Consider the following 10,762-nt stretch of genomic DNA (forward strand, 5'->3'; position numbering starts at 1 on the left):
GTTCAGGAGTAGAAGCGCGGCAACAAACGTGGGTACCGACTCTACCACTTAGCTCAGAGCGCCCGCCAGACGCCCGGCTCACTCGGCTCTCCGTGCGTCTAGCTCCGACTTGCCGCGCCTTCTGAGGACAGAAAAGACAGAGCGTTCTGCAGTGCTCCTGGGCCCAGAAAGTGGGAAGCGGTGGCGCGCAAAAGCGAGGGTGGAGGGCAAGGTCCTGCCCATCTGAGCCCCGCGAGCCCGGGCGTGAGTGAGAGCCGCGACCCGCCCCTCTGACCCCACGCACCTCCGGCAGAGTAGGACCCACCTCGCTTGTTGCGTCTCCATCGGTTGCCTTGGCAGTGGCTGTAATCCATACAGTTCAGGATAATGAGGGCAAAAGAGAAGAGGCGAAACTGCATCTGGGCGGTCGGGCAGGGGAGAGACGCCTCTCAAAGTCGGGGAACTGGAGGGCTCATGCGAGGAGCCGGCGCCAACAGCGGTGCTGCGGAAAATGCAGACGGAGAGACGCCACTAGTTCAGGGGCTGCACTGGTCAGTTTGACCCGATCAGCATCTCTCCGCCTTGAACCTGAGAGACAAACAAGGAAGAGAGACAGGGTGAGTGGAGGGACAGAAAGAGTCCCGGGGAGGCAGCTGCTTCTTCACGCGTCCCAACTTAAGAAGGGGAGGGAGGCGGGGAAGCGAACCCACTGCCTGGCACGAGCCGCGGAGCAGCTTAACCCCGAGCGCGCGCAGCTGCCGGCTATTTGGAGAGCGAGGTGATTACAATCAGTGAATTAGCAACCTCTGCCGAGCTATAGGCTCCTACCCCGGGAAAACGGCGTCAGTGCGGGCGCTCCGGGGAAAGGAAAGAGTTCCAAAGGCACCAAAGGCGCAGGGTTAAAGGAGCGCTCTTCGGCCCTTTGGTCCCACGGCGGTGTACCCAAGCACCGTGGCCGCGGTGGCCGGGCGCGGGTCCCCTACCGTGAGCACTTACGTCTCCGGCGGTGCCGCGTGCCTAGGCGCGGCGCTCCATCCCGGGCTCGGGAAGCGAGCCGCCTCGCTGACACGTGGGCTGGGGAAAAGTTTGCCGAGAACCGCCGGAGCGCCTGGCACCTCCGGAATTCCGGCAGCCGCCTCGGGGTTGCAGCGCGCGGAAGGTCCTGTGGACTGGCCGCTCCTAGCAGGAGCGGAGCGGGCGCGTCCGCAGCCTCTAGGATGCTGCGTCCCCGCCGGTGAGTGTGATCCTCGTGCGAGGGGCACGCCCGCTCTCGCTCTCTGAGTCCCTATCCAATTGTGCGCAGTTCCGAGCTCTCCACAGCCACTTCAAAGCTAAGGTTACTCCCTTTCCAAGCGGTGGGAGACAGAACGCTCCCGGCAGGCCGAAGGGATGTGGCGAGCACACTTTCCGATGGAGATGCAGCCGGGCTGAGGCTCGGGATGCTTCTATAAGTAGGTGGTGCTGTGGTCCAAGGCATCTAAGTCAAGTCTGCCTCGGAGTTCCTGGGTCCTAAAGCCAGAAACTCCTAGGTTTCCCTAAGGTCCTAAAGAGCGCTGAAGCCTCCAGCTAGCCTAACCCCAGGCGAATCCCCTCTGGCCTTTGCAGGAGTGGGTGGCTAAACTAAAGAATAGCTGGGATGGGGGCTCTCCCTTCCCGCGCTGGTCTAGGGGGCCGTGCTGTCTTCGCCTTCAAGGCGTCCTCTCGGGGGCTCCTGGGTCGGTTCCAACCTCAGCACCGCGCCAACCTTCCTTCAAGAGGATCTGACTGACTGACAGCTTCTTCCAGACCTTCCTTCTCCTGCTCCTGGCCGGACTGTTGTTTCTGACAAGCAGAGTTTAAACTTGAGCTGCATCCGGAAAGATGCCGTACCTCTCCCACTTTTTAATTTATGTCTTGGCTTTATTTTATAGGAAGATCTGTAATCCGGGCTGAAATTAAAACGTGCCCTCAGTTTAGGGAGTGAAAGAAGTGTTTCCAGTAGCTTTTGCTCATCCTCAGAAGTGTTATATTTTGACTTTGTTTCTCTTCCAGGAACAGTTACAGAAGCCTGTGATACCTTGCTTGGAGTACTCGAGAAATTGGGACCTTACTTCTTTAAAGAAAAGTTCACTTTCCACTGAAGTATTTCTAACTCATAATCCTCCTCCCTCCCCCATCCTCAAAGTCTCCTGAATTAAACTTTTAGGTGCCTTGTGTTTGGGGAATGCTCAGTTTAACGAAGTGTTACATTAAATACACTTGACACTACCTGATTTCATTCTGGTGAAAGCTTCTGTTCTATAGTCATTATTGTGGGAACGGATGTGTTTACTCCTTAGGCAAAAGATAAGAATTTATACTGCTAACCATGGCAGATATGTTTGTAGATATGACCACAGGTCCATATTAGTATGCTATCATTTTGTACCATTTAAATAACCTTTTCTATACCTTCAGTCTCAGAAGATGTTCAGAAATTTGGAGACTTGAGACAATCATATAGAAACAATAAGAATACTAGAATAGTCATGTTTATTAACTATTCCATTATTACCTATCCACAACTGTTTTTATGGACATCCCTATTATATAGCAATATTTATGTGCTGAGAATTTCACTGCTATCCACTTTGTGCATGCCTGAGAATACCCAAGTAAATCTGAGTTGGCGTCACTGGTCCTATTTCTTAGGTAAGAAAATTCCGGCCCTGAGACTGGCCCACAGGGCACAAATAGAGTTGACAAAACACACCGCAGAAAGAGTGGATCTGTTTCTTGGCTTTTGGAGTCTCAGATTTTTATCATAGAATTTGGAAGCAATTGGAAACATTTCAGCTTAGAGAGTGGCCCAGCATTTGGCATGATGGCTTGATATTCCGGTGACTATTCCTGCATTGTCATAAATACCACTTCTCCCATACATTCACACATGTACACACCAAATTTATTGCACTTCTAAAGGAGTTAAATCCATGGAGGTATAAAGTCTTCTCTAAATAAGCCCTCTGCTTTCCTGTACAGCATTGAGACCCATTAAAAGACATCAGTGTCTTTTAAGATATTTAAAGGCAAAACTAAGCACAAGACCAGGTAGCTCTAGCCCTGCTATTAACCACCTGGGTCACTTCGGGCGATTCTCTGCATCTCTGTTTCCTTGGTATTTTTAGGAAATTAGACCGAGCTCTCTTTCACCTCTACCGTGTTCTGGTTTACAATCAATTTTCTATTTCTATCAAGAAGTTTGCTATGGGGTATAACCAGGGTTAGGACAAACTCACCATTGATGGGTTTTCAATGTAGAAAAATGAGAGTTAGCCACTGTCATCCTTAGTTAAATTTACAGACCACTTTCAACCTTCTGTCTTCAAAGATTACTTTCCACAATTTTAATCATTTGGGTTGCACAGTTGGGATTTTTTTTAACCTGAAATACTTTTCAGTTTAGTGAACTCCTAGATGCATTTCATAAAAAAGAATTTTACCAGCACTGCTTCTGTTGAAGATTGGTTAATGCTCTTAATAGGACAAGTACGGGCTCCAGGAGAAAAGAAGACTCCTAATTCCTTTCTTCTCTTGCTCCCTCCTAGTCTGTCTCTCCTGTTTAAAGGACACCACTGAACCTCAAAAATCTGTCACACTTAGTTCTTAGGGTGCTTAGAATATCATGCTTAATCTCTTAGGGGCTAGTTTGTTGATAATGCAGCCTTTTTTTTTTTTTTTTTTTTTTTTGCCATTCACTGAACATTTTTCCTGATTTCAAGAACCCAGGAATGTTCTTGCTACTAGAAAATACAACCCTAGTGGATCCTAAACTATCATTAACTTTAATCCCATATTTCTGCTTCCTTTCATTTCTAAACTCTGAATGTGTTGTTGTTGAGGCTCAGAGCTCACAGTTTCTCCATCTTGGAGACCCAATGGACTTTTTCTTCAAACTGAGTTTAGATGGTGGTTTCATTAAACTAGCTTTATAACAGACATGTGCCTGGTGTCTGTTTACAGAGAAGCATACTGATGAGGTTGACTTCATACCACTCACTGGTGGTCACGAAGGTTAACTGAGGGCAGGGGTGGGAGATGATGTTATAGTTGGGAGGAAACTTGTGCCCTTTAGTTTTCAACTTGTAATTCATTCATACAGCTAAAATTCAGTTCTTAGTAAAGAGCATATGAGGAGAAGGTTTTCCCCAGCCTTCCAGTTCTCCTCCTCAGAGACAATGTTATTCGTGTATAAGCTTCCAAATTTTGAGTATAACTCCAGAGATATGTTGTGCTTATCAAGAAAACGTGTGTGTATATGTGTATGTATACTCTTATGCAGCTAGTAGAATATTGTACTCACTAATCTTCACCTCAGTTTTTTTTCGTGCATCTTAGAGTCCGTTCGGTATCAGTTCATAAAGAGCTTTCCTTTTCTTTTTGTACAATCACATGTTTCACTGTATGGTTGTGTTTAGCCAGCTCCCTACTGATAAATATTTAGATTGTCTTCGTTCTTTTTCTGTTATAAGCAATGCTTCAATTAATCTTTTCATGGATCATTTTACCTTTACTTTATAAGTTCGTAAAAGTCGAAAAGTTGGATCAAACAGTTGGATATATGTGTGTGTATCCTTAAAATTGTCTTCCACAAGGTTCTGCCAAATTACACTGTATTGCAGTGCCCGTCTCCCGATATACTGGTCAACGTGTTTTGATCTTTGGTATTCCTAGGCAAAAAGTGGTATCTCAGTAGTTTTCATTTTTATTTCTTTTCTTTTAAATGAAATTATGTGTCTTTAATATGGTCAAGCTATTTATACTTCCTTTTCCATTAACTCTACAAAGATATCATTCACCTCTTTTTTTAGGTTCTTGGTCATTTATTCTTGCTTTGTAGAATATACATCCATCGATATATGTATTATCTTTTGTGATTTGAGTTGCAAATATTTTTCCAAGTTTATCATTTGTCTCTTAACTTTGCTTTTGATGTATATTACTATGCCAAAAATTTGAAAACATTTTTTACGTAGTTAAGTTTGTCAGTCTTATCTTGTATAGCTTCTGTGTTTGTATCATACTTGTAAAAGCTCTTCTATATGCCATCCTTTTTAAATTTTCATTTGGGGGTTTTCTAATACATTTTTTTCAATGCTAAAAGCCATAAGATGTTAGTGATTTTATGACTATACAATGTGGCTACATTACAATCGATTTAAGATTTTCTGAATCTTTCCTAAGTATTTATAGTCACAGATTTGGCTCTGACTCTCATTTTCATTAGCTAATTGCTTTAGAATTCTCTTATCTTTTATGTTATCAGATATATTCTCAGATTTAAAGTTTCCCACAATCTTCTTATTCATTGTTGAAATTTGTTGATGTTGTACTCACTCTTCCAGTCTAGAATTTATCTATTAATTACTTTGGAACAAATTATGGCATTTTTCCCGTTGTGTCAGTATTGATACTACAATTTTTTCCTGTTAAATATAAGCTGAATGTCCATTTTGTTAGTTGCATATGATAGACTATACTCATTTATTATATTTTGTATGAAATAATTAAATTAATTAATATGAAAGATCTTCAACAAGGTCACTGACCAGTCCTTATCCAGGCTAATTTGTTGTTTTTAAAAGCCACACCATAATCACTTATTTAACATTTAAAAAATGTGTAAATATTTGACTCCTCCAAATGTGAATACTATCTTCTGCCACTTGAGAACCCTTCTGTAGACTGATGTGATAAGGCCTATTGCTCATTTTGCTCTCCATCCCCATGGAAGAGATCCAGAAGGCTCCCTTCAAAGGAAGTCCAACTCAGACCAGCTTATACGAGAAAACTCAAGATTTGACCTAAGCTTTTAAAATTATTTCCTTTATTTAATCTTGTGTGCTCTGAACTCTTTTGAACTAAAGTAATGTGTGTCATTTCCATTCTTTTTTGTGTAAATGTGGTTGCTGGAAGGAAGTGTTACTACACCCAGTTAATAACAAGAGATACATAAGGATTCTCAACTATTTTAAGAATTACACTCGTTTTCATTAATATGAAGAGAATGTTTCTTTTCACTGTTTGTGGACAGTCAATTAGCTGTGTTACTTGAGATGAACACTATTACAGGTAATCCCTAAGAGCAGGAAATACCCTCCCCAGAACTTTTTTCAGTATGAGTATCCAAAATAAAGATGAGTCTCCTAAGCAACTGGCTTGTCTTTCACTTACATTATAATGAATTGTGTTACTGTTCAAGAGCAAATTGGTGGCTTACCATCAACAAGTGTACAAGACAGGCAGGCACTTTGGATATTGGTCTCGTGTCTTGCTCCATTTTACGTTACTACTCTCACTTTCCCTGCTGTGTTTTCTCACTTATTGTTAATGTATTTTACTTTGCAGGATTATATTCATCTTTATAAGCCACTTTAACTTTGGAACAACACAGAAAGTTTTTAAATAATAATACATACATTATACACATGATACTACAAAAATATATACACAGGTTAGAGAACCAACATAGGCGCTCTAAGTGAGTCTACTCTAACCATTCCAGAACTGAGGAATTAACCATGGTGTGAATCTGGGGATTCACTAGGCCCATTGGGAGATGGACCCAGGCCCAAACTCCATTAGTTACCCAGTCTTCATAAGCCCCTTCTCTTAACATTTTGCGTGTCAAGAAATTAGTAGTAGTCCCCAAAAGTCTGGTTATTTCTCCTTCCCCAAAACAGTCATCTGAGTAAGTGGCCCCAGGTCCTGTTGGGGAAGGCCAGGAGAAAGATTTACAGTGAGGGTCCTCACTCAAGAGACTTGATCTCCTCTTCATTCAAGGAGCTCTAAGGCTGTGAACTCGCTCAAGTCTGAGATTGGGTAAGGGACTGTGACTCTATTTTGGTGACTTAAGCTATACTTCTGTAAGTCAGACCTACAGTTTTTCTGTTATACAAATCAGGTATGACTTTTGTAGGCTGCCCATCTATCTCAGTTCTAGGGGAAGAGTAAGTTCTAAACACAAGCTACAATCATATGACTAGTTGCAGAAACACAGACTATGGTAATAAGTATTTCTTCCTTGATTTGATATGAATATCAAATATCAATATTTTGTGATCTCCTATTCCTCTACTATCTAAAATAAAATGTGTAAATTGTACTTAGCCTTGTATCTCCTTATTTAAACTACAGAATATGAAATAGTGAGTGTGACTCAGCTAAAAGAATGAATATCACCCCAAGATGAATAAAGGGACATATAAGACTTTGTGTAACCTCTTTTGGAAAGAAGCTCAATATGTTTTTGTGTAGATAGGTATGCCATGTTCTATGGAAACATAAATTTGCTTTTGTCTTTATTTGGAAATTAAATGTTGTTAAAAGACGCATATATTGGATGCTAGATTGTCAAGAGATGGACTATTGTGGTTTGTACTGTCACCTGTGCTAAGTTGGGAACTGTATTTCTCAAATCCCCTGCTATGTAATGATTTTGAGTTAGAGCTGGCTAGAAGAGGAATTTACATGAGATTTGTGGGATGCCACCACAGCCTGGCTTGACGAACGGTGCTAGGTCTGTGCCCGGGATTCCAGCCTGCAAACCCCAGGCCCCGGAAGCGGAGCATGCAAACTTAACAACTACGCCACCAGGCAAGCCCTTCTGAAAGTCTTTTTGCAATAAGATGCAGTAAGATGAAGCTGAGGTGCACAGTGGTCCAGCTTGAAACTCACTCTGCTCTACATCCAGCTTTTCTTCCTGACCGTTAGCCCTACTGACTCAGAGACCCCAGGCCCACCACTGAATGACTAGCTGTAGGGGCAACAGATTTCCAGAGACCTCTCCACAGATTCCCCCTTTGCCATTGCACTGTGGTGGCTGGGCATGCTTGACTTCTCAGACACGTTAGGGACTTCTCTGATCCTCCAATTCTCCTTCAAGACCTTCACTTTCTCAGCCCCTCTCACAATCGTGAAAGATCTGTAACTCCTGTAACACCCAGTGACTCTGCTCTCCCGACTGAACCATGGCTGATATAAGTATTATCTATTGATTTTCTACTATAAAAAATGAGAACTTATTCCCTCTTCCTCCTGCTTCTTCCCTACACACCATCTCCCCATCTTTCAAATATGTTTAGATCAATATTGAGTAGGTTATATTGTTATGACTAATGTTATTCAGAGCTGAGTCATGTTGTAAACTGTGACTACTGTTACTTTCCTGTGCAAACTTTTGTTTCCTCTGGAATTATGATTACCTTGTTTTCTCTTCTGCAGAGTTTCCTGTGACTTACCAGAAATTCAACCCACACCTTCTTCTGGTCATCTTAATCACCTCTTAATATGTTCGTTCATACCAAGGAGACCATCAGTTTCATCTTCTTAAAGCTCCTCTTAAAGGCTCTGGCATGCTTCAGCTGGACTGGTTACCCTTTGAGCCTGATACACAGTTGTCACTCTGGGATGTCCCTTTACCATCTTCCTGGGAACTCTCTTTTCCTCTTACCTCTGGTGGATTTTCTGTTTCCTGTGTCCCATGTCTTCCTCCTTCCTAGTTAATTCTTCATTGCGGTAGAGGATATTATCCAAGACTTTCTTGAAAAATTTTGTATAGGGGTAAATTTTTTGAGACTTTGCATGTCTAAAAATGTCCCTATTCTACCCTCACAACTGATTGTTTGGCTGAGTATAAAATTTTAGATTGAAGTCATTTTCCTTTAGTGTTTTGAAGACATTATTCTGTTGTCTTTTACCCTCCAATGTTGCTTTTGAGAAGGCCAAAACCATTCTAATTACTGATTTGTTTTTTTGTTCCTTTCTGCAGCCCAATCCCAGAAACTTGGAGGTCTGGAATTTCACTGAAAGTACTTTATTGTGGATCTTTTTTCATTGATTTTGCTGGACGTTTCATAGCCCTTTAAACTTGCAAATTCATGTCCTTCAGTTCGGCAAAGGTTCTTTAGTTGTTTGTGTATGATCCCCCCCTACATTTTCTCTCCTTTTTTTGGAATACGTATTGTTCAAATATTGGACATTAGAGTGCTCCTCTAATTTTTCAATATTTCCTCTCCTACTTTTCATCTTTTTGTCTTTTTTCCTCTACTTTCTGGAATATTCCCTCAACTTTATCCTCCAAGTCCAATGAGTTTTTCATTGCTCTTCTCATTTTTTAAAATTCCAAGAGCTCTTTTTTCCTTTTTAAAGTTTTCTTTAATGTATATAGTCTTGTTTATTCCAAGTTGCTTTTCTCTGTTTATTTCCATCTTTATCTTTTGTCTTTGAAGCTTTTCTTGATGTTTGATAATTCTTGGCTTTTTGCTTATATTTAAAAGTGAGAGATTAAAAAGCTGATTTAAAAAACTCATCACTTGGATGATGCTTGTCAACTTGAGCTTTACCATATGGTAAAAATGGACCAAAAGTAAACTGACTCAGGCATTTATTGAGAGGAATAAAAAGATAATTTATTATTATTTTCTCTACGTTAGTCAGATTTTCCAGAGAAAAGTTTTCCAGTATTCTGCCAACAGAGATGGTTGGGGTAGGCATTTGTTGTCTTTATTCTTCTTTTCCTTATGGATTTTCCCCCTTTTTGAAAAAATTATTTTACTTCAAATTTACTAAGTTTTCAGGAGAGAACAAAACTAAAGGCATAGAAGTCTGTTCTATTTGTCTTCATATGTTTTTCCTTTATTCACTCAGCAAATAGTTATTGTAGTTCTACATATTGAACTTTCGTGGGTGCTGAGGATACAGCAGTGAAAACAGAAGACAAGATCATTGCCCTTATGGAGCCTATATTCCTACAGGGAAGAGATAAACAATAAAAAGTAAATAAATAAACAAGAGATTGTCTTTGTTTCCCAAAGCAGTTATTTTATTTTTATACTTTTTATTTTGATGTAATTTCTAAACAACTTCCAAATACTCTTTTCCAAGTATCACCAAGTATTTAAATTTTACTGCATTTATTTTATCACTCACTTTGTCTCTACAACTATACGTATTTTTTCTAAACCATTGATGAGTAAGTTTTAACTATGGTCTATTACTCCAAAATACTTTAGTATATACTTCCTAAGAACGTCCACTTATATAACCTCAAAATTAGAAAATTCAACATTGATACAATATCATTATCTAATTCACAGTCTATATTCAAATTTTCTCAGTTGTCTAATATGCCCTTTATAGCTACTTGTTCCCCAGACCAGGACCGAATCCAGGATCATATACTACATTTAGTCGTCATGCCTCATTGTCCTCCTTCATCTGAACTGTTTCTCAGTCCTCCTTTGTCATCCATGACTTTGATATTTTTGAAAAACACAGTCTATTTTGTTGAATGTTCCTTAATTTGGATTTGTCTGATATTTCCTCACAATAAGTTTGAGGCTATGCCTTTTTTGGGGGGAATATTATGAAACTGATTCTGTGTCCTTTTCAGGGCACCATATCACGAGGAAGATGATGCTCATATGTCCCATTACCCATTACTTAGTTAAGATGTTGTCTGTCAGGAATTTACATGGTAAAGTCACTATTTTTCCTTTTGACATTAATAATAATTTATGGGAAACACTTTGGGACTATGTAAATATTCTCTTTCTCATAAAACTTTCACCCACTACTTTTGTCATCCATCAATGACTCTTGTCCAAATCAATTACTACTCTGATAGTTGCCAAACGGTGACTTTCTAACTACATTATTTCTTCTACGTTTATTAGTTGTTATTCTACTGTAAGGGAAAGCTTTCTCTTCTCCCTGATCAATTGATTTATATCAGTGTGGACCCATGGATTCTTATTTTGCTCAA

General features: G+C 40.6%; 1 protein-coding gene and 1 long non-coding RNA gene across 4 annotated transcripts in view; one reads left to right on the forward strand and one right to left on the reverse strand.

The window, feature by feature from the left end:
• The window catches only part of RSPO2 (R-spondin 2), a 148,540-nt gene extending 147,071 nt beyond the window's left edge, over positions 1–1,469 (reverse strand). The window contains exons 1-2 of one of the 3 annotated variants that reach the window (XM_070221271.1): positions 976–1,469; positions 305–567 (exon numbers count right to left, since the gene is read on the reverse strand). In XM_070221271.1, coding sequence (XP_070077372.1) covers positions 305–398 — 94 coding nt within the window. In that variant the 5' untranslated portion in view covers positions 399–567; positions 976–1,469. Of the gene's footprint in view, positions 1–283; positions 568–975 lie in introns of those variants that run through there. The other 2 variants (XM_070221270.1, NM_001109681.1) reach the window with 2 other exon arrangements.
• LOC138915424 (uncharacterized) lies at positions 457–7,102 on the forward strand. The gene is made up of 2 exons (XR_011421348.1): positions 457–596; positions 2,011–7,102. It is a non-coding gene; the product is annotated as an uncharacterized lncRNA (long non-coding RNA).
• The last annotated feature ends 3,660 nt before the right edge of the window (positions 7,103–10,762 follow it).

The sequence above is a fragment of the Equus caballus genome, chromosome 9 (genome assembly GCF_041296265.1).
Source record: "Equus caballus isolate H_3958 breed thoroughbred chromosome 9, TB-T2T, whole genome shotgun sequence".
NCBI lineage: Eukaryota > Metazoa > Chordata > Mammalia > Perissodactyla > Equidae > Equus > Equus caballus.